Raw genomic sequence first — 27892 nt, 5'->3', positions numbered from 1 at the left:
TCTCTGTTCAATGAGCGCTCATCTCTCAGACCAGAAGTGGGCGTAAAGGAGAGAGAAGAAAGGCAGCTGTGCCGTGAAAATTCCCCAGCAGCTTTGCCATCTAATCCTCATCAGTAATAATCACATACATGACAGGAGTACCCAGAGATCCCAACTGACACTGGGGCCCCATGATGCCTAGTGCGTCACAAGCAGCCTGCGGTCTGCACACAAAGAGGGGGAAAGGAAATGGAAGAGATGAGAAATGACTTCCCCAGGCTCACCCAACAAGTGAGGGGCAGGGCAGGGACCAGAACCCAGGTCTCCTGACTCTCAGCCCTCTGCCCTGCCCCCTGGGTCCCAGTGCTGCACTATCCAGTTAAGCTTTTTAGAAAGCTGTTTTAAAACCCACAGCTTCTAATAAGAGTCAAATTTTTAAAAGTCTGAAGAGGCCACTTTGATCATCTCGCCTGCCCTTCCATGCAACGCAGCCATAGGACTTCCTTGAATTAACTCCCAGCTCAGCTGGAGCATCTCTTTAGAAAAGCTCTTGGTTTAAAGCTGCTGGTGATGGAACACTCAGCGTGACTCTTGTTAAGGAGGTCAAATTAGATGATGACAATGGTCCTGTTTGGCACTGAATCTATGAAAAAAAATTGTTCCAGTGGTGAATTCCCCTCATGGCTCACAATTTACGCCTTACTTCCCGCCACTGGATCTGTCAGACCTCTGTCTGCTGGACGGAGCAGTCCGCCACTGTCACAATCCCGTTCCCTACGCAGGGAGCTGCATTAAGTCACAGGAATAACCACCAATGAGAGAGCAGGCACACAGGAGCCAAGGGCTTCCGGCAAACCAGCAGGGAGGAGGGTGCCCCAGAGCCATGCCACCCTGCTGGGGCCAACCCCACTGTATGACAACACACAGTTACATTTACCGGGCCTGGAGGAGGGTGGGGTCTGCAAAAGAGTCATTTTGGTCACATTGTGAGTGGGGAATGGGGGAGCAGATTGTACAAGGACCATTAGACCCACTGATGTGTTATTGGGGCAATTTCTAGAACTGTAGTCCGAAAACTTTTGAGGGTCACACCCCCCTTACCCCTGTCCACCCCCGCCCCCCAACATGCCAAGCCAGGAACAGGGCCACAGCTGTGGGCAGGGACATGGACAGGGGTAAAGGGCCGAGAATGAGGCCACAGCTGGGGTGTGGCCATGGTTGGGGTGGGGGCCAGTAGCCAGGGCCGCGGCCAGGTGCGGCTCCTCTCCCAACCTTGCCCCCAGCTTCAGCTCTAGGCCAGGAACAGAGTGGCACAGGCTGGGGGCTGGTGTGGGGCTGGGAGTGGAGTTGTGCCGAGGCTGGGAATGGGGCTAGGAGCTGGGGAGGCAGCTGGGGGCAGGACCAGAGCTCCGTCCATTCTCCCCACCCCCCTCCATGGGACTGGCCCAGGTGGTGTTCTGCATCCGGCTAGGGGGGCATGCCCCACACTTTGGGGACCTCTGTTCTAGAACAAGCGAATACACTTCCTTCCACAGCCTTCCCTCTCACAAGCAGTCCTGTATGTGGGGATAGCACTGAGCCGTGCAAGAGCTCTGCCCGTTCTCACTAGGCCTGGACGAGACATGGGGCTTCGCTGCTCCAGAACTGTGAGAAAACTAAGTGGTTTTGGCAAAGTGCATCAGAAGAGAATTCAACACACCTCCACCAGAGAAGGATGCAAAAGACAGCTGACTGGGATTGTTTGCTCCAGGCTAGTGGTGCATCCAAGGGTATCCCTCCCATGCTGGTCCTGGCTCCTGCAATGAATGACATGCCTCCCCAGCAGCTAAGCACATCAAGCCTGGGTAGGAATGCTGTGAGATGGCATGTCACACCTCTTAGCAATATATCAGCTCTATGCTCTGCCCTTTTTCCCTGAGGGTCTTGGCCTCTGAAAAACCTACCCTTCTGCTGCAAAAAGAATCTGACATTCCCAGTGAAGTGTCAGAAAGTTCCACACTGAACCAGTGACTCCAAATGGCCACCTGTGCTCTGTGCAGCCAACAACTCTTACCTGCCAGGCTCCTTGCAAGCCCAGCCAACTGATCCGCCGTGTAACCAAGCTGAGAGGCCATGCAGAGGGCCTGCTGCCAGCTGCCACTGCTCAGAAAAGCATCGAGGGCTCTCTCAAATGCACCGCAGCGGGCAAAGATCAGCCCAGCCTGCTCATACAGATGCTTCTGCTTCAAGTGCTCCCCGAAGGCACTGCCGACAGCCTGCGAGAGTCAGACAAGCAGTGAGAACAGAATCACCCGCAGGCCCGAAGAAAGAGGAGCCAAGGAAATTGGTCCTGGTTTAGCTCACAGCAGCCAGCTGGCTCAGGCTCAGAGCTTGCCCTGGCCAACGTCCCAGGGCACAAGAATGCACACGCGCTCTCTCTCACACGTGACAAGAGCACACAGGCATGCACATGTGCATATCGCTCTGCGCCTCCTGGGGCTGGGTGTTCTCAGGGCAGCTGTCATGCAGGCAGTGTGAAACCCACCATGGCAAGATCCCATGAGGCCAAAGCCTTCGTTTGGCTGCAGGTCAGTTGTTCTCTTGCTGCTCAGGATTCCTGCCCATAACAGGTCAGTTATTGCACAGGCTGCAGGGTGACTTCAGAAGGCCAATGGGTGGGTGGCAGATCTCTCAGGGAACACATGGGGGGGGGCAGGAACAGCAATGCTGCAAAGGATTGGGATCTGAGCAGCAGCCCCCCAAATGAGGGGGACAGGGAGCACTGCAGACACTTCTCATTATTAACATCCCCTTCCCCACCCACCGAGGGGCAGTAAGAGCAGCTGCTGCTCACCATTAAACAAAATAAAACAGTTTGGAGGTGCAGTGCAGAGAATAGGAGTTCCTGGTTTCAAGCATTCCATATTAACCCCTTGCAGCCAACAGGGGCCAGCTTTCCATGAGCACAGCAGAACCACTCCCCAAGTACACATCACAGGTCACGCACCTTGTGTTCTGGAGTATCAGGTGGATACAACTTCAGGGCTTCGTTATACAGATTCTGATCCTTCACCAAGCTGAGAAATTCAGAGAAGTGCTCTGTACCTGAGGAAACAATTGACTGTCCTCCAGTGGTACAGACACAGCACGGCAGGCTACACAACTCTCACCAGTTCACCTCCGCTGCAGGAAAGGCTGGCTGGTTGAGCTTTGGGCCATAGCACAACTTACCAGCTACACCAGTGATACTCAGCCTGCGGCTCACGGGCCACAAGAGGCTCTTTGCAGCACATGATATTAAAACACTGTGATTTAATTAGTAACCAATCAGGATGCTTTTACTATGGTATTAACTAGGGCTGTCAAGCTACTAAAAACATTAATTGCACGATTAATCACACTGTTAAACAATAATAGAATACTATGTATTTAAATATTTTTGGATGTTTTCTACATATTCAACTATACTGATTTCAATGACAACACAGAATACAAAGTGCACGGTATTCACTTTATGTTTATTTTTGATTACAAGTATTAACACTGTAAAAAACCAAAAGAAATAGTGATTCAGTTCACCTCATACAAGTACTGTAGTGCAATCTCTTTATCATGAAAGTTGAACTTATAAATGTAGAATTGTGTACAAAAAAACCTGCATTCAGAAAATAAAACAATGTAAAACTTTAGCGCCTACAAGTCCACTCAGTCCTACTTCTTGGTCAGCCAAACAAGTTTTGTTACAATTTGCAGGAGATAATGCTACCTGCTTCTTGTTTACAACATCACTTGAAGTGAACACGCATTCTCATGGCACTGTTGCAGCCAGCGTCACAAGATATTTATGTGCCAGATGTGCTAAAGATTCATATATCCTTTCATGCTTCAACCACTATTCCAGGGGATATGAGTCCATGCTGATGACGGGTTCTGCTCGATAACGATCCAAAGCAGTGTGGACTGACATATGTTCATTTTCATTATCCGAGTCAGATGCCACCAGCATCTTTTTTTTCTTTGTTGGTGGTTCGGGCCCTGCAGTTTCCGCATTGGAGTGTTGCTCTTTTAAGATTTCTGAAAGCATGCTCCACACCTCGTCCCTCTCAGATTTTGGAAGGCACTTCAGATTCTTAAACCTTGGGTTGAGTTCTGTAGCTATCATTAGAAATCTCATATTGGTACCTTCTTTGCGTTTTGTGAATCTGCAGTGAATTTGTTCTTAAAATGAACATGTGCTGCGTCATCATCCGAGACTGCTATAACATGAAATATATGGCAGAATGCAGGTAAAACAGAGCAGGGGACATACAATTCTCTCTCAAGATATTCAGCCTCAGATTTAATTAACACATTGTTTTAATGAGCTTCATCAGCATGGAAACATGTCCTCTGGAATGATGGCCAAAGCATGAAGGGGCATACAAATGTTTAGCATATCTGGCACGTAAACACCTTGCAGTGCCAGTTACAAAAATGCCATGCAAATGCCTGTTCTCATTTTCTGGGGACATTGTAAATAAGAGGGCAGCATTATCTCCTGTCAATGCAAACAAACTTGTTTGTCTTAGTGATTGGCTGAAGAAGAAATAGGACTGAGTGGACTTGTAGGCTTTGAAGCTGTACATTGTTTTGTTTGAGTGCAGTTCTGTAACAAAAAAAAAAAAAATCTATATTTGTAAGTTGCACTTTTACAACAAAGAGCTTGCACTCCAGTGCTTTTATGAGGTGAACTGAAAAATACTATTTCTTTTATAATTTTTGCAGTGCAAATATTTGTAATAAAAATAATATACACTGTGATTTCAATTATAACACAGAATACAATGTATATAAGAAAATGTAGAAAAAATCCAAACTATTTAATACATTTCAATTGGTATTCTATTGTTTAACAGCACGATTTTTTTAATCGCGATTAATTTTTTTGAATTAATTTTGTGAGTTAACTGCGCCCTAGTATTAACCAATTGTAGCTGATGAAATAATACTTCATCAGTCATTTTGCTGTAAGAATTTTGTGTGTGTGTGCGCGTGTGTAAGTTAAATATGTCCTCTGTCATACTGTTTAAATATGAATCTATAGTACTACAGTAAATGAAACAACGACTTCACACTCCTGTGTGATCATTAATTTGGCTCCTGAACCACTGAGATCTGAGTATCACCGAGCTACACCTCACCTTCTGTAGGACATGGGATGCAGGCCTGGCGCCACCACAGCCCATAGGAGCTTTGTCGTAGGAGCCAGGATTGTTTCCTGGCCACAACCTGAACAACAATGAGATGATCTGAGCCATTCAGGACACAGGAACTAATGACTGTGCCATTATTTCAGCCACACAACGCCATCTCTGCACGCCCACAACAAACAGAACCTAATGATCAACTTGCTTCCTTTACGAGCCACATTTACAACAGAACTTGTGCTTCAGCAAAAGAGCCGTCCATAAAAAGTGTCTTTCCAAAGCAAGGTATAAAATCAAGTAATGAAGTTAATCTGTGCAACAGCAACAAAGCTAAACAAGGATCCCACACTGGCTTCCTGTGAAACTCATTTTCTTTTTACCCTATTTTGTAGAAGGTGGTGAAATGTGAAATGCTGTAACAGAGAACCATGTCCCAGAGACACAATACATGCAGGGCACCTACCACATTTGCTGAGGTGACAGAGTGCCTTCTTGTACCTTTTCAGGTATTTGTCGATAGTATAGCGTTGATAGTTGGTTTCCATTTTCCGGAGGGTGTTTAAGAATGGCAGGTACTCCTTAGGGTCCTGCAAGGCACATCAGATAACTGCATTGCTTCTTATATGTCAAACTGCTCAGTCAAATATTACCCTGGCAACTGCATCTCCCCCAACATGCAGCCCATAATCAGCAAGGAAAGCTGGAACTATCAATCAAATCTGCTAGCTTGAGAGTTACTAAATATCACTCCCTCTGGATGGTTTATGGCAGTGACTCTCAACCTTCCCAGACTACTATACTCCTTTCGGGAGGGAAGGAGGAGGGATAGTTCAGTGGTTTGAGCATTGGCCTGCTAAAGCTAGGGTTCTGAGTTCAATCCTTGAGGAGGCCACTTAAGGATCTGGGGCAAAAATCAGTACTTGGTCCTGCTAGTGAAGGCAGGGGGCTGGACTTGATGACCTTTCAAGGTCCCTTCCAGTTCTAGGAGATAGGTATATTTACAATTACAATTTTTTTTTATAGGAGTTGGATATGTCATGCATGCCCCCAAGTTTCAGCTCAACTTAAAAACTACTTGCTTACAAAATCAGACATAAAATACAAAAGTGTCACAGCACACCAGTACTGAAAAATTGCTGACTCTCTCATTTTACCATATCATTATAAAATAAATCAATTGGAATATAAATACTGTACTTACATTTCGGAATATAGAGCAATATAAACAAGTCATTGTCTGCATGAAATGTTAGTTTGTATTGACTTTGCTAATGCTTTTTATGTAGCCTGTTGTAAAACTAGGCAAATATCTAGATGAGTTGATGTACCCCTGGTTCGGAACCACTGGTTTATGGTTTTAGGCCCTTCTAGCTAGTTCATTACTGGCTTTGAGATTTGAAAATTAACTCCGCAGCATGTCATGGGCAGACAATGGACGGCTCTATTTTCAGTTTATGATTGTGTTAATTTGTGACATCCTGACAATATTCATTAAAACTGTTTCCTTCTCTGCCTTGTCTGACTTTCTGCCAGAGAGTGGATATTCCAGAATCTCACATTTCATTTTAAAAAAGTGTTTCCTGCCTTAACGGTTGGGAAGAAACCCCTAACACTATAAAGGGTGTTTTTACTTGAGGGCCAGCGGCAGCTCCTTCCCTGAAGTTGGGGATCTCTGTGAAGTACCAGCCAGTTCAGAAACAAAGTGTCATGGAGAGCCTCTCCTAAACGAAACCCAACTGGAAAATTCACAAGCACACAATCTGTCACTCAGCTGAGGTCACTGTACACCACGTACCTGATCATCTCAAAAGCACAGAAGTGGAAAGCCAAGATTTCTACACCTCCCTCCAGAGACGCACCCCTCACTAATGGCACAAAGTCAGCACCCCATTAACTCTGCACTCCAAGGACAAAGCACCCTTGCCCCAGGGAGGGTGTATTCCCCAAACCTGAGCAGGTGATTTCCCAAACAGCGCTGAGGAGACAGTCAGGAGCCGGGAGGCTGGCCTGTGAGGGCGCTCGGACTTCAGGGCTGGAAGACGGGTGTTTGGACTGGTACAGAGTTATGGTTCAGAAACAACATGTCAACTGATCCACCTTTGAAACTTTGGTAATTTTGCTTTGAAAATTAGAAAGCGGTAAGAACAGTAGTGACCTTCTGAGACTTCTCTGCCACCATGACAACCAAATCAAAGTCGTATGTGCCCAGGGAGTGATCATACATTTCATTGACGTCAACCAGAAAGAGCAGATACTTCAACGCTGCTTCTGCAGTCACCCCCTCAGCTGCTGGTGAAACAGTCTCTGTAATTGTGGGAAACAGAGCCATCAAAAATCACTTGTACCTTGCACCAATCAAAGGCTGTTCCTGTGAGCTCCAGGCACACCACGAGAACGCATGCTCACTTAGCTCACTAGAAACAGCACGGTCTGATTTCAGAGACAGACTGGCAGTCCCCCTGCTCTAACGATTCATAGAATCATAGAATATCAGGGTTGGAAGGGACCTCAGGAGGTCATCCAGTCCAACCCCTTGCTCAAAGCAGGACCAACCCCAACTAAATCATCCCGTTCAGTCTTGTGCTTGAAAGAGGGGATGCTGGGGATGCCTGCCTCAGCTATTCACGTAGTAACCTGAACAGCAGCATGGCAGTCTTCAGGGCCTGGCCTGAGGCAAGGGATAACAACTTGCATCCTGCTTATATCACTGCAGAATGACATCACGTGTGCCACGCTGAGGGACCAGCGACAGGCAGGGGAACACAGAACACCCATGTAAAAAACCGGGATCATGGAGGCAGCTAAAACACCCATACTCATTCACGGATATGATTAACCAATCCCTGACTACAGAATAATGATCACACCACCAGGCAACAGTAACCACATATGTGACTCCGTCTCTTCCGTGCTATCCAGTGCTATTTCATTGTGACAGCTAACTTCATAGACTCTGAACTGAACTTTGTGAGGACAAATTTCTGTTATTCAGAGTCAAAACCCAGGGGTAAATAATGCTAATAATCAGAGCTACTGTGAACTCTCCCCAGGTGTGCAGCCCTTTACTTGCCATCTGAACTAGGAGCACTGTACCTCGCAGCTCGTGCACTTTTTGAAGGGCAATTTCCAGTTCTGGGGTGCTTTTCTTCACATGGGATGTCAGTATTGAAAGACAGTATCTGAGGGAAACAGACAACAAGAAACAAAACAAGAAACCAATCAGAAGGAGAAGATCAACAATCTACAGTAGAACCTCAGAGTTACGAACACCAGAATTACCAGTCAACCACACACCTCATTTGAAATTGGAAGAACACAGTTGGGCAGCAGCAAAGACAAAGAGGGTGGAGAGGGAGAGGCAAATACAGTACATTAGTATGTTAAACATAAGCTACTAAAAAAATAAAGGGAAAGTTTAACCTTGTCAAATCTTTTCATTAAGGAAACTGTTTCTGTGCTTGTTTCATTTAAAGTAAGATGGTTAAAAGCACCACTTTTCTTCTGCATAGTAAAGTTTCAAAGCTCTACTAATTCAATGTTCAACATTTGAAAGAGCAACCATAACGTTTTGTTCAGAGTTACAAACAACTTCAATTCCCAAGCTGTTCTTAACTCTGAGGTTCTACTGTATTTTTTAAAAGCAGCAAAGAGTCCTGTGGCACCTTATAGACTAACAGACATATTGGAGCATGAGCTTTCATGGGTGAATACCCACTTCGTCGGATACATGTGTATTTTTTAAGTTCTGTTATTGAATATTTTATTGTAGTCTTTGCTTTAATGGAAGGGTTGGGATTTGGGGATTTTGTTTTTTATTTGAAAAGAATAAAGGGTGAAGAACAAATCAAGGAGGAACATTTTGCCTGGGATGATCCCTGGGATATAGTACATGTATAAACTCTGACGATATGCCTTAATTAAAACAGAGAACTAGCTTCCTCACCACATCAGCCTTTACCTTTGGACGACAGAACTGAGAGCAAGTTACTAAAACTAGTCAACTTTTTCTTTTTTAAAACAAAGTTTATTGTTGAAAAATGGCCTTTTTTCTTAAGTAAAATTTTTCACCAAAACATTTTCCCCACTGTCAAAAATTTTGACTTTTTGTTAAAAGTTTTAAATAAAATTTCTAAAAAAAAATCAGTTTTTCACGTATCAAAAGCTAATTGTCAATAAGTGAAAAGAGTCTTACATTTTCAGATTTAAAAAAAGAAAAAAGAAAAATAGGGCTTCACTTCAAACCCTCTGAAATTAAATTTTTTCTTACTTTTTAGCCAGCTCTAAAAAATGACTTTCTATTACTGTTCTGTTCTAAACTGCAGATGGCATTTCACTTACTTTTGAGGATTGATGTTTTCCATGGCAGCTCTCATTGCATCACAGATAAGGTCTACTTTTTTCTGATCAGGACACTGTTGTAGCTGGACGTTGCTGCTAACTGGAGATGGGTACATAGTCTTTGTGAAGTCTTCTTCTCTAAGAAGAAATATGCACTATAAATACCAGCTGGGCCCCAAGTCACAGCCCAGCACAAATACTCATGCCAGAAGACATATACAGTAACTCCTCACTTAACATTGTAGGAATGTTCCTGAAAAATGCAACTTTATGAGAAACGATGTTAAGCAAATCCAAGAATTAATGTAAATGGGGGGGTTACGTTTCGGGGAAAGTTTTTCACCAGACAAAAGATATTATATACATATACAGTATAAGCTTTAAACAATTTTAAATAAACAGTTTAATATTGTACACGGCAATGAATGACTGTGAAGCTTGGTTGAGGTGGTCGAGTAAGAGGGTAGGATATTTCCCAGGAAATTCTTTGCTGGTAAATGATGAACTAGCACTCGGCTGAGCCCTCAAGGGTTAATACGCTGTTGTTAATGTAGCCTCACACTCTACAAGCAGCATGGACTGAGGCAGGAGGGAGGAAACACAATAGATGCAGGGTAGTAGCTGCAAACACTTCCCTGCGAAAACTGAACATGATGTTGAGCCCACACTATCCAGCTGGAACGCACCACTCCCTCCTCCTGAGAGCACATGCACAGCTGCAGACTTTCCGAAGTACTGAGGGGGTGCGCACATGACGGAGAGAAAGCAACGTGCATTGCCCCTTTAAGTACACTGACCCTTTAAGTACACTGACCTCACTTCAAGTACGCTGCCCTTTTAAGCAGATCAGCCAGTTCAGACAGGAAGCAACAGCTTCCAGCAAGCTCCCTACTTTCTGTCCCTGAGCCCTGTCCCCCTCCTCTGCTTTGTGGAGAAGGGGTACAGAGTCGGGGAGCGGGAGCAGGGGGACATCCTGATATCAGCACCCCTCTCCCCCACCAAGCAGGAAGCTCCTGGAACAGCTCCAAGGCAGAGGGCAGGGAGGGAGGGACAGCTGAACTGCTGCTGGGCAGCTGCCCAGCCAAGCCACATACCTTACGGAGAATTGAGGGGAGCCTCCCCCCAAGGAGGGGTGCTCTTCCAGAGAATCCTTCAAGCAGTGGACAAAGCAGGCAGCTGCCAAACGATGTTATAATGGAGCATTGCACAACTTTAAACGAGCTTGTTCCCCAAAAGATCAGCAATGTAACAATGAAACGTTAACCGGGACAACGTTAAATGAGGAGTACTGTACAATACACTTTAAGATTACTAGTACTCTCTCTTCTATGTAGTTCCTTATTCTGTCATTATCTGGCACAACTGGAAAGGACTCATGAAATGGATTAATATCCATCATGCATGGTTTGTTCTCTTATCCTGTCCCCAGGGAAACATAAAACTTGATACAGGGCAATAGGCAGACTCCATTTCAAGGTGATTTTTTCTTTCTCAGACAACTGAACGCCTCAGGCAGGAGGCGGGCTCAGACATTTCTGACATGAAGATGATTGGCACTTTTGAAAATTAAGCCGTTTGTTTAGGTTCCCAAACAAAGATTTAAGGCTGAGATTTTCAAAATGAGACTCCACACTCTGTTTAGGCATCTAAAGAAGTGGTCTGATTCTCAGAAGTGCGGAGCAAACCAGCAGCTCCTAGTGACTTTAAAGGGAGCAAATCATACTCAGCCTTTTGAAAAATCACTTGGTCAGGAGCCTGAACAATAATCTAAAACCTTAGAAAAAAGGGTTTCCTTATTCCCCTCTGCAGTTCCCCACAGGAGACCCCGAAATCAGAGGCTGTCAACTACTGAAGCAACTGGTGAGATTTTCTCAAACATTCACATTCACACGGCAAACCAGAAAAAATATAAACTAGGGCTGTCAAGTGATGAAAAACAGTGCAATTAATCACATTGTTAAATAATAATCGAATACCATTTATTTAAATATTTGGATGTTTTCTACGTATTCAAATATATTGATTTCAATGACAACACAGAATATAAAGCATACAGTGCTCACTTTATATTTATTTGTGATTACAAGTATTTGCACTGTAAAAAAAACCCCAAAAGAAATAGTGATCCAAATCACCTCATACAAGTACTATACTGCAATCTGTTTATCATAAAAGTTGAACTTACAAATGTAGAATTATGTACAAACAAGTTTGTTTACATTTGCAGGAGATAATGCTGCCCACTTCTTGTTTACCATGTAACCTGAAAGTGAGAGCAGGCGTTGTCATGGCACTGTTGTAGCTGGCGTCGCAAGATATTTATGTGCCAGATGCGCTAAAGATTAATATGTCCCTTCATGCCTCAACCACCATTCCAAGGGGCATGTGTCCATGCTGATGATGGGTTCTGCTCGACAACAAGCCAAAGCAGAGCGGACCGACACGTTCATTTTCATTATCTGAGTCAAATGCCACCAGCAGAAGGCTGATCTTCTTTTTTGGTGGTTTGGGTTCTGTAGTTTCTGCATCGGAGTATTGCTCTTTTAAGACTTCTGAAAGCATGCTCCACACCTCATCCCTCTCAGATTTTAGAAGGCACTTCAGATTCTTAATCCTTGGGTTGAGTGCTGTAGCTATCTTTAGAAATCTCATATTGGTACCTTCTTTGCATTTTGTCAAACCTGCAGTGAAATTGTTCTTAAAATGAACATGTGCTGGGTCATCATCTGAGACTGCTATAACATGAAATATATGGCAGAATGTGGGTAAAACAGAGCAGGAGACATACAATTCTCCCCAAAGAGTTCAGTCACAAATTTAATTAACATTTTTTTTTTTAACAAGTGTCATCAACATGAAAACGTGTCTTCTGGAATGGTGGCCAACGCATGAAGGGGCATACGAATGTTTCGCATATTTGGCATGTAAATGCCTTGCAATGCCAGCTATTAATGTGCCATGTAAATACTTGTTCACAGTATCTGGTGACACTGTAAATAAGAAGAGGGCAGCATTATCTCCTGTAAATGTAAACAAACTTGTTTGTCTTAGCAATTGGCAGAAGAAGAAGTAGGACTGAGTGGAACTGTAGGCTCTGAAGTTTTACATTGTTTTGGTTTTGAGTGCAATTATGTAATCAAAAAAATCTACAAGTTTTTGTAAGTTGCACTTTCATGATAAAGAGATTGCACTATAGCAATTGTATGCGGTGAATTGAAAAATTCTATTTTGTTTATCATTTTTACAGTGCAAATATCTGTAATCAAAAATAATATACACTTTGATTTCAATTACAACACAGAATACAATGTGTATGAAAATGTAGAAAAACATCCAAAATATTTAATAAATTTCAATTGGTATTCTATTATTTAACAGTGCGATTAAAACGGCAATGAATCATGGTTAATTTTTTTGAGTTAATGGCTTGAGTTAACTCTTATTAATCAACAGCCCTACTACAAACTGCTACAGCCAAAATGTAAGTCCCCAAATGGCCAAATCAAACCAATAGCCACAAGTGAGTCCATCTTGCTGAATCCCTCTGCCTAGATGGACCAGGCCCACAGCCAGCTAGCCTGGCAGTTGGAAGCAGTCACAATCCACTTGGTCAGACTGAATCCTCTGGTTCTCTGAGACCCAGCCCCCATTCTCCTGCTTCCAGAACAATGATACTGCGGCTTTATTTACCAGGTGTTCTTTTATCAGAAGACCAATACTTACTTCAACTCGGTGAAAAATAAGTTGATGTAGTTCACAGAATCTATTTGTTTTATGAAGGTTTCCACATTTTCCAGAAAAACCTGAAGTGAACAAAACCCTTTCAGTGCTGATGCTGTTACTTACAGGCACATTAACACAAAACACACAGAGTGACTTCAAAGGGTCATTTAAATTTGCACATGGGCATATCCAACTCTAAAGCCGAGTTACCCTACTCTTGCCATTTGCACACGCTATAGTTCTTTGCATGCAAACAGTATTTTTCACTCAGATCTGTGCCGCTCTGCTGAGAATCCATCCACATGGATCCACTTGCAGAATTAAGGCCTTAGTAGATACAAGCAGCACAGGTTCCACCAGCATTGCTGCCTTCGGAACTCCTCAGTTGCCAGGAAAAGCTTCCTCCCCTAATTGGCCAGTGGGATTCTGATGTGGTGTTGACAGAGCTTTATAAACACTGATTACATAAGAATGGCCATGCTGTGTCAGACCAATGGTCCATCTAGCCCAGTATCTTGTCTTCCCAGAATACAAGAACTAGGGGTCACCAAATGAAATTAATAGGCAGCAGGTTTAAAACAAATAAAAGGAAGTTCTTCTTCACACAGCGCACAGTCAACTTGTGGAACTCCTTGCCTGAGGAGATTGTGAAGCCTAGGACTATAACAGTGTTTAAAAGGGAACTGGATAAATTCATGGTGGCTAAGTCCATAAATGGCTATTAGCCAGGATGGGTAAAGAATGGTGTCCCTAGCCTCTGTTTGTCAGAGGATGGAGATGGATGGCAGGAGAGAGATCACTTGATCATTGCCTGTGAAGTTCACTCTCTCTGGAGCACCTGGCATTGGCCACTGTCAGTAGACAGATACTGGGCTAGATGGACCTTTGGTCTGACCCGGTACAGCCGTTCTTATGTTCCAGCAGCGGCCAATGTCAGGTGCCCCAGAGGGAATGAACAGAACAAGGAATCATCAAGTGATCTATCCCCTGTCGCCCATTCCCAGCTTCTGGCAGACAGGCTAGGGACACCATCCCTGCCCATCCTGGCTAATCATAGAATGTCAGGGTTGGAAGGACCTCAGGACCTCTAGTCCAAACCCCTGCACAAAGCAGGACCAATTCCCAACTAAATAATCCCAGAAAGGGCTTTGTCAAGCCTGACCTTGAAAACCTCTAAGGAAGGAGATTCCACCACCTACCAAGGTAACCCATTCCAGTGCTTCACCCCCTCCTAGTGAAAAAGTTTTTCCTAATATCCAACCTAAACCTCCCCCACTGCAACTTGAGACCATTACTCCTTCTTCTGTCATCTGCTACCACTGAGAACAGTCTAGATCCATCCTCTTTGGAACTCCCTTTCAGGTAGTTGAAAGCAGCTATCAGTCCCTTCCAATCCCTCATTCTTCTCTTTTGCAGACTAAACAATCCCAATTCCCTCAGCCTCTCCTCATAAGTCATGAGGGGGAGGGATAGCACAGTGGTTTGAGCATTGGCCTGCTAAACCCAGGGTTGTGAGTTCAGTCTTTGAGGGGACCATTTAGGGATTTGGGGATTGGTCCCGCTCTGAGCAGGGGGTTGGACTAGATGATCTACTGAGGTTCCTTCCAACCCTAATAATCTACGATTCTATGTGCTCCAGCCCCCTAATTATTTTTGTTGCCCTCCGCTGGACTCTTTCCAATTTTTCCACATCCTTCTTGTAGTGTGGGGCCCAAAACTGGACACAGTACTCCAGCTGAGGCCTCACCAATGCCGAATAGAGGGGAATGATCATGTCCCTTGATTTGCTGGCAATGCCCCTACTTATACAGCCCAAAATGCCATTAGCCTTCTTGGCAACAAGGGCACACTGTTGACTCATATCCAGCTTCTCATCCACTGTAACCCCTAGGTCCTTTTCTGCAGAATTGCTGTCTAGCCATTAGGTCCCTAGTGTGTAGCAGTGCATGGGATTCTTTCGTCCTAAGTGCAGGACTCTGCACATGTCCTTGCTGAACCTCATTAGGTATCTTTTAGCCCAATCCTCTAACCTGTCTAGGTCCCTCTGTATCCTATCTCTACCCTCCAGCATATCTACCCCTCCTCCCAGTTTAGCATCTTCTGCAAACTTGCTGAGAGTGCAATCCACGCCATCCTCCAGATCATTAATGAAGATATTGAACAAAACTGGCCCCAGGGCTGACCCTTGGGGCACTCCGCTTGATACCGGCTGCCAACTAGACATGGAGCCGTTGATCACTACCCGTTTAGCCCGACGATCTAGCCAGCTTTCTATCCACTGTGACAAAGTTCCTCCTCTACCTTGGTGGGTCCTGCGCTTATTGGCAGATTTGTTCACCTCAGTGATCTTCCCCACAGTCTGGATCAACTTCTCCTGTGTCTGATCAGGAATTGGGAGGTTTAGGGGGAACCCGGGCCTGCCCTCTACTCTGAGTTCCAGCCCACGGCCCTGTGGATTGCAGCTGTCTATAGTGCCTCTTGTAACAGCTGCATGACAGTTACAACTCCTTGGGCTACTTCCCCATGGCCTCCTCCAAACACCTTCTTTATCCTCACCACAGGACCTTCCTCCTGGTGTCTGGTAACACTTGTACTCCTTAGTCCTCCAGCAGCACTCACTCTCAGCTCCTTGTGCCTCTTGCTCCCAGCTCTTCACACGCACTTCCTCTCCTCTGGCTCCTCCTCACCTGACTGGAGTGAGCTCCTTTTTAAACCCAGGTGCCGTGATTAGCCTGCCTTGATTGGCTGCAGGTGTTCCAATCAGCCTGTCTGCCTTAATTGGTTCTAGCAGGTTCCCGATTACTCTAGTGCAGCCCCTGCTCTAGTCACTCAGGGAACAGAAAACTATTCAGCCAGTGACTAGTATATTTGCCCTCTACCAGACTCCTGTACCACACTGGCCTGGGTCTGTCACACCACCTTATAATCCATTCATCCAGACCATACTTCTTTAACTTGCTGGCAAGAATACTGTGGGAGACCGTATCAAAAGGTTTGCTGAAGTCAAGGAATAATACATCCACTGCTTTTGATAGACCTATCGTAGCCGTTGATGGACCTATCCTCCATGAACTTATCTAGTTCTTTTTTGAACCTTGTTACAGTCTTGGCCTTCTCAACATCCTCTGGCAAATCCCACACTCCCTGGGAGGCAGAAAAACATGCAAGGGGGGGAAACAAACACGACTCAAACTTGCCTTGGGATTGTGATCATAAAGAAGGTTGAGGTTGATTCTCAGTTTCCTCATACATTCAAATGCTTCTTTAAACATAAGCCTGTTGGAATGGGTCAAATACAGCAGTTTTTTAGAGAGGCATGTGCACTACAATCTAATACACACAGGGAGAGAGGGGAACAGTTGCCAAACTATAAATAAACCTCTATGGCTTAATTTTCATTGCCTTCCCTCTGCAAAGAAAGCTGGTTGTGCCCGTGCCCATGCCCAGTTCCTGTCTTGGCCCAGCCGGACATGACACTGGGGTAGCATTTAACCAGGTGTGGGCCTGTTTTGGGTTTAAAGATAACAGTGTATTGGTCACGGATAGAGCTGGGCAGATTTTTCTTCTGTGAATAGTTTATTTGCCCCAAAATTCATTTTTCAGATGAAAAAAATATTTTCACAAATCCAGCAGTTTCAGACACCTAAATGAAAAAAATTAGAAAAAGTCCAAACAGTTCATTGACATTCTTGAAGTGAAACTTCTCAAAACTATATTTCACATTGAAATTTGGCCAGGAGTTGTTAAAAAATTTAAAGAAGTAAAACACACCCAAAAGCATAATAAAAAAATTAAATCAATTCATTTTGGAAAGGAAAAAGTGAAAAATTTCAGTTCCAGGTTTAACCCAAAATCATCCCCCCCGCCCCGATTTTTTGGTTCAATGGCTGAAAAAACAACTATCAATTCAGCTCTAGTCTCAGGCACTTTTCTATTCCATTAGAACAGTGACATTTTTCAAGGTTTTAGTCCATGAGATAGTCTTGTCTTCGAGAATGAGTTATAATTATGGGGGGCGGGGGAGAGATGGCATTTCTCCCAGCTTGTTCTGCAGTGCTGCTCAGTGAATCCAGATGACCTACATGTAATTTGCCTATGGTTGTTCCTGTCCCCTAACCTCCACCTACTTGTCTGTCCTTTGGATTAACAAGCTCCTTGCAGCAGGGACTAAAGCACGTAGCACAAGCTGTACATACATAAGAGAAATGTTGAGATGCCTCTGCTTGCAGGTGGCAGTTACTTGGAGGGCCCAGCTGCCAGGATTGGTTTGTTTCCACTTCCTAAGTCAGAACTCTTCGTGAACTCTCCCAAAGCAGTCCCCCTTTCACTCTAGCTTAATGCCCTCATTCTGCAGGCCCCAGTCAATATCACACCAGGACAGTGTGACCCTTCTCCAGCTGCTCACCCCATAAGAGCCTGGGGGACGCAGGCTGATACAGATTAGTGACACTCACCTGTTCAGCCACTTCCGAATCTGGGCCAGAACGAGGGCTCGGTGGTGAACAGTCTCCAAGTTCCCTCTTGGCATCTAAAAAATTAATTCCAACAATAAATTTCTTCTAAGTATGCTAAGAGCTCTGCACCTCAAATCCTGGTCAGCCATGGCCAGACCAGCAATCCCCAACTCCCCGTCACCCCCCCAGAGGAAACGGGGGCTTCACTTTGACTGCTGTGAAGGGGAGGCAGGACCTTCACTTTGAAGAAACAGTTTTACTCAATGCAAGAGATGGTTTCAATGTCTTTACAGTTCAGTAAGACAACCCCCTCCCCACAATGGCTGCAGAGGGAGAAGGAATGTGATGGAGTCAAACATCACAGTGCTGTGCTAGTGCAAGAGACCCCCAGAAGAAAAGCAACCCCAAAAGGAGGCTGAATTCCAAGAGAAGACTCAGTGCAAGCAGAGAAATGCAAGAAGCAGACAGTATCAATGGCCAGGAGGGAGTCCAACCTCTGAAGGGTTCGATGTTTACAACGTAAAGTGCTATCTACACTAACAACAGGACTACAACAGGCACACAGTGTTTTCCTGGAACATTCCACACTACTGTTGGCAAAGGCTGGAGCAGGCTCTGCCAACTCTGTGAAGCAGGCAGTTCCTTACTCTGCTCAGACAGACAGGAGCTGGGAGTGAGCCTGTAATGAGAATATCTAGGGTGTGGGCTGAGCAGGGTTTGAGACAGGAATCCTCCAGCAGCCCAGCCTAGGGAGAAGGCCTGGGCTACCTTTGTTCTCCTACTGGCAATGAAACCAAGCCCCAGGAAGGGGCAAGCTGCACAGGCATTTGAGCAAGCAAGTTCCCTCGACTTTACAGAAGGCTTTATCATATGTCTGAGGCACGGTCCACAGCTGCATGGCTTTTCCATAAAACTGAGACGAGATTTAAGGGGGAAACGCGACACATTCTAATCAAACCAGGAACCGCTTAGGGGAGCAACTTTCCCGAGCCCTGGGTTCCTGCAGCTCATTCCCATTGCTGCTAGTCTGGTCTTTAGTGTTCCTCTTACTGGACATTAACAGAAGCCTTTGGGACAAAGCATCATAAGAACAGCCATACTGGGTCAGACCAATGGTCCCTCTAACCCAGTATCCTGTCTGTATTCCACATGTGGGTACGCATACATGCCATGAGTCTGAGTCTGGAAATTCTTTCAAGCAGTGTCCGTTGGCCCACACGTGTGCAGTAGAGCTCCTCGTGCTCCTGACAGAGAGCCAGAGGGTGCAGGACGACACCTCTTCAGTTCCTCCTCTTACCATAAATACAACAGGATCCAGAGCAGAAGAGATAGAGGACAGGTAGTGGAATACAGACAGGGACCACACACCTCAAACAACTTTCAGTTACTGGAAGTAACCACTACTACTTCGAGTGCTCGTCCATATGTGTATTCCACACATGGGCGATTAGCAAGCAGTGCTCTGACTGCAGGTGGTGCAAAGAAGCCATCAGCAAAGATGCTTGCAATACTGCTGATTCCACAGCTGCATTTGCAGCTGAGGCATGAAGTAAAGTGTAACATGTAGCGAACATGTGGATAGATCTCCAGGTGGTTGCCCTGAAAAGGTCTTGTAACAGGATGTCATATGGAGATGCTGTGAAGGTGGCATGGGCTCTCGTGGAGTGAACTGTGACACCCTCCAGGGGAAGGGATGTGTGCTAACCTGTAGCACTCTAGGATGAATCCCCAAACTCACTTAGAAATCCTTTGGGAGAATATGGCTTACTTATGCAATCTCTCTGCCATGGGGATAAAAAGACTTGGTGACTCTCTCATTGGTTTGGTTTGCTGCAGATGGAGTATCAGGACATGCCAGACATCAAGAGTGAAGTCTCCTGTCTTCAGCAGAAGTGTGGGATTTTGGAAAAAATACAAGTAAATGAATACTTTGACGTGGAATTCAGAAACAATCTTGGGTAGAAACATGGGATGTAGATGAAGGGAAATCTTTTCCTTGTGGAAAAACTGTATACAGAGGGCTGCTGTGATGGCTCTGAACTTGCTGACCCTTCTGGCTGAAGCGATAGCCACTAAAAATGCAACCTTCATGGACAGGAGGGTCATGGAACACGTTACCAAGGGCTCAAAGGTTGGTTTGATAAGTGTTGACAAAATGGAATTAAGGTCCCATTGAGCTGCAGGTTTGATTACCGGTGGAAAGGACCTGACTAGGCCTTTCATAAATTGTACTGTAGCTGGATTCGTGAAGACAGAACGTCTGTCCACCAGAGGGAAGGCAGACACTAACCGCTACAAGGTAGGCTAGCAATGAACTAATGGCAAGACCTGAGGTCTTCAAGGACAGGCGATAACCTAAAATGATGGGAATATTTGCAGCAGCTGGAGAATGTTGACTGAGCTGTGCCCAGGCCGAGACATGCCTCCATTTGGCCACATAGCAAGTTCTAGTCACATCCTTCCTATTTTGGGTAATGATAGCCTGAACAGGAGCCAAGCAGGAATGTTCTATTTCTGACATCCATCCCAACACCAGGCCATGAGATGGAGTGACCATGGATTAGGGTGCTTGATTCTTCCTTTGTCCGGGGTCAGGAGGTTCAGGAAGGGGCTGATCTTGATTGGGGGGCAGGCAGATATTGGCAGAAAACTCCAGGAACCAGAACTGCCTGAGCCAGTAAGGTGCTAGAAGAATGACACTGGCCCCATACACTGACATATTTTCCATATCATCTGTGGAAGCCGAGGAACAGGCAAAAAAACCCCCATCTGAGGTAATTTTTCCACGACAGCAGGAGGGCGTCACCCTGGGAACCATGAACCACTACTACCCTGGAGCAATACAGTGGAAATTTTCCATTCATTTGGGACACAAAGAGGTCCCATTGAGATGAACTCCATTGTATGGCTATCTCACTTAGGACGAAATTGTGGATCTCCTATTCATGGTCTGCCGAAAAGCGTCTGTTTAGTTTGTCTGCTAGGGAGTTATAGGTTCCTGAGAGGTAAGCAGCCTGGACGGTGATGTGGTTCCTGACACACCCATTCCAGAGTCTGGCTGCTCCCAGGCAGAGGGGACAAGCTCTCGCTCTGCCCTGCTGGTTTATGTAAGCCACGGTGGTGATATTGTCAGACATCACCTGGACATGGAGTGAGCATATGATTGGATTGCATGTGAGATGGACTGCTCTCAGTTCTAGTATGTTGATGTGTAGTCTGGCCTCTTGTGGGGTTCAGAGACCTTGCGCAGTGTGGTTGTTCAGGTGAGCACCCTACCCCAGGAGAGAGGGGTCCATCACAACAATGGCACTAGGGGTGGGAGTACTGAAGCCAAAGCCCACCCTTACCTTTTCCAGGTTCAACCACCGGGCAAGGGTGCCAATCACTCTGGTGGGAATGGTCACCATGCAGTTGATGTGGTCCTTTTCCGGTAGGCAGATTGAGCAGACCCAGGCCTGCAAACATCGCAAATAAAGCCTGGCAAACAGCATCGTGTAGGTGCCCTATGGCTTAACAGTGTAAGGCACCTTTGCACTGTAGTTCTTGCTCTGTGGGTAATGCATGCAACCAGGATGTTCGTTATCTGAAATCTGTCTGCAGGGAGCAATGCTCTTGCAGAAAGAGAGTCCAATATCACTCCAATAAAGTTTATCATCCTTATGGGTGACAAAACAGACTTCTCTCTATTTATGCAAATACCTCGGGCAGAAAGGAGCTGTATGAGAAACTCTGTTGTCAACCTGACCTCCTAGTGGGAGCGGCCTACCAGGAGCCAGTTGTCTAGATATGGGGAAACTGTGTAGCCCTGGTGTCTCATCTGGGCTGCCACCACAGAGAGGACTTTTGTGAATACTCTTGGTGCTGTCACTAGTCCAAAAGGGGGGATCTGAAACTGGAAATGTTCCTGGCCTACCATAAAACACAGGGCTCTCCTGTATGAGGAGTAAATGTCTATGCGGAAGCATCCATCCTTCATGTCAAGAACTGCAAACCACATCTCCTTCTGAAGGCAGAGAATTACTGATGCCAATGTAATCATGTGGAATTTTGACTTTTGAATAAAGATGTTGAGTTGCCGAAAGTCCAGGATGGGTCTCCATCCTCCATCTCTTCTGGGAATTAGGAAATATGGAGAGTAGAACCCCTTCTCATAATATTGAGGTGGGACATGTTCTGTGTAGGAGGGATTCTGCTGCCTGTTGAAGAATCATGAGAGTGGTCCCTTAAAGGGGACTGGAAGGGGGGCGTGAGAGGAAGGAAGGAGGGGAACACTATGGAGTATCCCTGATGAATAATCTCCAAGACCCAACTTGCCTGTTGTGATCATCCTCCATCTGTGAGCGAACAGCATGAGACGGCCCCCAAAAACGATGGGAGAAGAGGTGGGTGGCATCAGTGGTGGCAGGTTGGTCTTGACCAGTATGTTGAAAGTGGCCCTTAGCAAGTGCCTGGGAATGGGCAGAAGTCATGGCAGAAGAGGAAGCCAAGAAGCGAGGTCTCTGAATGCCCTGCCATTTTTGTGGAGACTCAGCTGAGTGCTGGTAATAAGATAACCTTGGTCTACAGGACGGTCTCTGGTGTTTCCTCTTGGGGTCTGGAGTCTAAATCCCCAGTCAATGTCGAGTCCTTTACTGAATACATGAACTCGTCTGTTCTTTCATTAAAACGATTCGACTCTTCAGAGCAGAGACCCTGGAGGTGTTCTGGACCTCCCCAGGAAATCCTGACAATTGTAGCCAAGAATCCCTTCTCATGAGGTCCTGCAAGCTGTGCCTGGAGATCGTTTCTTGCCACTAGCTTGCCCTCCTCTTTGAAGGTCTTAAATTGGGCTCTGTCCTCCATGGGAAGCCTGCCCATAAAGTCTGCAGGCTTGCACTAAGTCCCAAGTCCTGCACTTAGGATGGAAGAATCCCATGCGCTGCTACAGACTAGGGACTGAATGGCTAGGCAGCAGTTCTGCAGAAAAGGACCTAAGGGTTACAGTGGATGAGAAGCTGGATATGAGTCAGCAGTGTGTCCTTGTTGCCAAGAAGGCTAATGGCATTTTGGGCTGTATAAGTAGGGGCACTGCCAGCAGATTGAGGGATGTGATCACTCCCCTCTCTTCGGCATTGGTGAGGCCTCATCTGTAGCACTGCGTCCAGTTTTGGGCCCCACACTACAAGAAGGATGTGGAAAAATTGGAAAGAGTCCAGTGGAGGGCAACAAAAATGATTAGGGGCCTGGAGCACATAACTTATGAGAAGAGACTGAGGGAACTGGGATTGTTTAATCTGCAGAAGAGAAGAATGAGGAGGGATTTGATAGCTGCTTTCAGCTACCTGAAAGGGGGTTCCAAAGAGGATGGATCTAGGCTGTTCTCACTTGTAGCAGATGACAGAACAAGGAGTAATGGTCTCAAGTTGCAGTGGGGGAGGTTTAGGTTGGATATTAGGAAAAACTTTTTCACTAGGAGGGGGTGAAACACTGGAATGGGTTACCTAGGGAGGTGGTGGAATCTCTTTCCTTAGAGGTTTTTAAGGTCAGGCTTGACAAAGCCCTGGCTGGGATGATTTAGTTGGGGTTGCTCCTGCTCTGAGAAGGGGGTTGGACTAGATGACCTCCTGAGGGCTCTTTCAAACCTGATATTCTATGAACAGTTATTAAAATCATATTTCACTAACAGGGCTTAGTAGTTAGCAATACAAAATTGCAGGCCTGCAGAGAGGATGACCTTTCTCCACAGGAGGTCCAATCTCTTTGAACCCTTGTCAGTCAGTACGTCCCTTTGATAGTGCAACCTGGCCCTTTCCTTCGCTTCCTGTACCACCGGTGAGTTGGGGCTGGGATGGCAGAACAAATTCAGCTTCTTTGGTGGGGATGAAATATCTTCTGTCAGCTCTTTTTGGTGTGGGGGCACAAGATGCTGTATAGCTCTGGATGGTTCCGGGACAGCCTCATTAACTGGGCGGGCCACCTTAGTTGGTCCCTCTGGTTGCAGGAGATCCGGGAGCCAGTGTTGAGGGTCCTGGACCTCCTCCAGTGGGATCTGGATGTCATCAGCAACTCTTTGCAGTAGTTCCTGGTACTTCCTATGGTCATCCAGCAGAGATGGAGAGGACCTGCAGGTCCTGATCAATGTCTTCCTCCACATATACTGATGGATCCCTAAGAAGGACCTGGACGCCTGCCTATGGACCCCAACGAAGCCAGAAGGAGGGGTCAGTCAGCTGTAGGGTACCCAAAGAAATCAGTACCAGCAGTTCCTGAGGAAGCCGTATCCGGAGGGATACTGAGCGTGACTCCTTGAATGTCTGTCAGGACTCAACTGTCTCCCTGGAGATATTGGAGCGGCTAGCACCTCCAACTCAGCTGAGTCTGAAAATTGCTTCTCCAGTAGTAGCGAGGTCATCTGTACTGCAGCACTCCTGCCGAAGGGCTGTAAGTGGGATGGCTCCTGAAACACCATAGTAGCATCCTTCTCTAGTGTAGTAATATCCCTGAAGAGGGCTAGGCTGGAGAAGCAGGGAGACTGAGGATGAGGTAGGACTATATTCTCTAGTGTTGTGTAAGTCTCCATATGCTCCAGTGTCAGTGAAGTTCCAGCAGTCAAGTCTGATGGAACCAGTGCATACCTGGAAGCCCAGTGGTCATCGGACAAATTAGATGATATCAACGATAAGTGTAGGCCTTGCCGGAGCCGTAAGTGCAACTAATAGTATGGGCCAAAGGCTGTGAACCAGAGTATCCTTGGCCTTAGCAGAATCGCAACATACTAGGTATTATCTAAAACTAAGTAAGCACATTCCTGAGAGGATGGTACAAGAACATCCATAGCTCTCAAGTAACTGTGTAAACACATTCCTAAGAGATGGTACAGGAACACACCGACTCCTCTTATGATAAGGATGGGATGACAGGATAATGGAAGAGGATCTTTTGTTCAAACTAGCAGGTACAAGAATAAGGATGGCAACTAATAACATCTGGAGTGTGATACAGACCTTGTATCAATGTATAAAAGAAGAAGTCATAGGAGGGGCATCTTTGTATTGGCCGAGGGGACAGCATCCTGTTATGCTGAGCCTGAGCTTGTTGTGGGCATACATTTGTCAGTGTCCCTGTGACCTGTTGGTCAGGACACTAGCACTGTGTTTTGCTGACAATGAACCTAGATGAGCACCTTTGACACCGAACCAAGCCTGTGGTCTCTTTATGAAAACATTGAGGCCTACTGAATCTACAGGCTGCATTTCTCCTAACGCAGCAAACAGCAGAGCCCCAAGAATAGCAGCACTAGCAGCATTAACAACTCTGCAGCACCAGCACCGCACCATAGCACTGACACAGCTCATAGACAGAACCGCCGGATGTCATTCCTTATGCTTTGATACTGGGGTGATCATAGAATCAGCAGATCTTTCTTTTTACATGCTTTCCCCTCCACTCTAGGGGTTTTCAGTGGATCCAGATCTTTAGATTCCACACACGAAGTCTCACCCAATTTCGACAGGCTCGGGGAGGCACTGCATCTCTTATGGACCATCCTTGATAGGGATCTGCTCTTACCCCCAATGAGTGCTCTCTGCTCTCATGGGAAGCCCTAGAGGAAGAATCCTTGGGCTTAGGTACTAAAAACTCTGCTACCAAGCATGTGCTTGGAGGGGCCAATGTAGAAGGGGTCTCCCTGGAATAGATTGGAGAGGGACCTCATAGCCTTCTCCATCAGGTATTTCTTGTAGGCAGAGCTCGTGAGCTGTCAGAGTTCTGGGTGGGAATGAGCGACAAATACTGCACTTCACAGAGATATTGTCTTGCCCAGACAATAGAAGCAGTGCTGATGTTCATCGCTGACAGAGAAGGAGCGAGAGCAAGAGATGCAATTCTTGAAACCTGGGTCTCTAGACATAATCCAAGACTCAAGGAGGGAATCCCCAACCAAGGAAAAAACACACTATACTATGAACTTTAACTAACCAGTAAGCTAGGAAGAATAAAAACTATTTACAATTGCCTTTAAAGGTGCTACAAATAGTTGAGGGAGAAGAGGACAGACTATTTAAATTCCGATCATGCAGCCATAAGAAAGACCTGGAGAGGCATCGGTCTGAACAGTGCCTCATATCTTGGCAGAAGCACGAAGAGATGTGTGTGTGTGCCAACGGACACTGCTTGAAAGAATTCCTGGACTCAGGTGCATGGCATGCATGCATCCCCCATGCAGGACCAGCACTCAAAGAACTTACCTCTTACCCCATGACTACCTACTTCACTTAAGAACTCTTGGTGCAGGATCTTGTCAAAGGCTTTCTGAAAGTCCAAGTACACTATGCCCACTGCATCACCCTTGTCCACATTTGTTAACCTTCTCAAAGAATTCTAATACATCGGTGAGGCATGATTTCCCTTTACAATAGCAGCTCTGACGCTTCCACAACATACTGTGTTCATCTATGTGTCTGATAATTCCATTCTTTACTATAGTTTCAAGTAATTGCCCAATACCGAAGTCAGGCTTACTGTCCTGTAATTGCTAGTATTGCCACTGGAGCTTCTTTTAAAAATCAGTGTTACATGAGCTATCCTCCAGTCAACCGGTACAGAAGCTGATTTAAGCAATAGGTTACATATCACACTTAGTAGTTCTGCAATTTTATATTTGAGTTCCTTCAGAACTCTTGGGTGAATGTTACTTTTTAATCGATTTGTTCCAAAACTTTCTCTACTGACACCTCAATCTGAAAAAGTTCCTCAAATTTGACACATAAGAAGAATGGCTCAGGTTGAGACTCTTTCTTGCATTTTCTGCAGTGAAGATGGATGCAAAGAATTCATTTTGTCTTTTGGCTTCCTTGAGTGCTCCTTTAGCATCTTTATCAGCCAGTGGCCCTAGCGGATTGTTTGGCAGGCTTCCTGCTTCTGATGTACTTAAAAAAAAGTTCCTATTAGTTTTTGTGTCTTTTGCAAGTTGTTCTTTGAATTCTTTTGTGGCCTCCCTAATTATACTTTTACACTTGACTTGCCAGAGTTTATGCTCCTTTCTATTTTCCTCAGTAGGATTTGACTTCCAGTTTTTGAAAGATGCCTTTTTGTCTCTAACCACTGCATTTATCCAGTTTATCCATGGCAGCTTTGTTGGTCCTCGACTCTTTTTTATTTGGGGTATAAGTATAGTCTGAACCTCTGTTATGGTGTTTTTTATAAAAGTTTCCCTGCAGTTTGCAGGCATTCCACTCGTGACTGTTCCCTTTCATTTCTGTATAACCGGCCTTCTAATGTTTGTGTGTACTTCCCCTTTTTGAAGTATGAAAACAGATGGGCGGGGCAAGAGCCTACGAAGCGCACATGATAGCGGGTATCAGAGCAAGTGGGTGGGGGCAGGTGCGCTTGAAACACACAACAGATGGTATCAAAGCAGGTGGGCAGGGTCAGAGCATGAAGCACACATGACAGTTTCCTTTTCATGCAAATGAAGCCAAGAGGCCATTTACCTCCCATTCCCATGGGGCTGGAGTTCAAGAGGGCTTGTCAGAGGTTTGGGAGGAGGAGGGGAGAAATTCACCATCCTCAGTGGGGGAAAATCTAGCCCTAAGTGCGGATGTTCAGCCCTCCTGAAGCAGGGCCTTTACTACAGACAATAAGCACCAAGAGATCACCCTCTGACCCTGTAATTTACTGAGATGCTTCAGTATCACCAAGAGCAGCCACTGAAGACTTATTTATTTGAAAATCCCTCTCCTGCCAGGGGCTCCCAGAGAGGCAGCATGAGCTGTAATAATTAGGATCCAGTAGGATCAGGATCTACAGTTCAGCAGTTTGTGAGTGGTGATCCCATAGCCTGGAAAGCAAGAGCAGCTGTTACACAGTACATGATAATATATAGCTCAGCTAGCTACTACCCTCTCCAAACAGCTGAGTGCTGCATTATGGTGGGGCTTCCCTAGCATGGGCTAACACATGGTGCTGCAGCAATATCATGAGAGCTGACCTGCAGGATGAGCTTGGTGTCCTGGGGTACAACAGTAACGATGCGGGAGCCACGCTCCACCTTGCGCAGTGTCTCGTTGGGAGTAGAGGAACTGCTGAAGCCTGCCTGCAGAACTGAGAATGGCAGAGGTCTCAGCAAGGGTATGATAAGTCCCTACACACAGTGCAACTTCCCCAGTCCAGCCACAGGTGTCTGCTGAGTTCCTGCTGGGAACCCACCCATTGTTAGCGACGTTCTAGTAGTGCCCCCGGGCATCAGTCAGGTTC

The 27892-nt window shown here is 45.8% G+C and overlaps 1 protein-coding gene across 6 annotated transcripts in view; it reads right to left on the bottom strand.

Annotated features, from left to right (window-relative positions):
• Window positions 1-27892, bottom strand: part of ELP1 (elongator acetyltransferase complex subunit 1) — a 121787-nt gene that overhangs the window by 19306 nt on the left and 74589 nt on the right. For all 6 annotated transcript variants that reach the window (XR_007773660.1, XM_050948203.1, XM_050948201.1 and 3 more), the window contains 10 exons: window positions 27627-27739; window positions 17660-17733; window positions 16403-16481; window positions 13206-13285; window positions 9483-9620; window positions 8238-8323; window positions 7300-7448; window positions 5608-5731; window positions 2966-3063; window positions 2033-2234 (listed from right to left, as the gene is read on the bottom strand). Coding sequence is in view for 5 of the 6 variants with exons in the window: in XM_050948203.1 (XP_050804160.1) it covers window positions 2033-2234; window positions 2966-3063; window positions 5608-5731; window positions 7300-7448; window positions 8238-8323; window positions 9483-9620; window positions 13206-13285; window positions 16403-16481; window positions 17660-17733; window positions 27627-27739 (1143 nt within the window). In the remaining variant the exon portion in view is untranslated. The remainder of the gene's footprint in view (window positions 1-2032; window positions 2235-2965; window positions 3064-5607; window positions 5732-7299; window positions 7449-8237; window positions 8324-9482; window positions 9621-13205; window positions 13286-16402; window positions 16482-17659; window positions 17734-27626; window positions 27740-27892) is intronic.

Source organism: Gopherus flavomarginatus, chromosome 3 (assembly GCF_025201925.1).
Source record: "Gopherus flavomarginatus isolate rGopFla2 chromosome 3, rGopFla2.mat.asm, whole genome shotgun sequence".
NCBI classification, from domain to species: Eukaryota; Metazoa; Chordata; order Testudines; family Testudinidae; genus Gopherus; species Gopherus flavomarginatus.
This window is presented reverse-complemented; position numbering and strand designations above follow the sequence as displayed.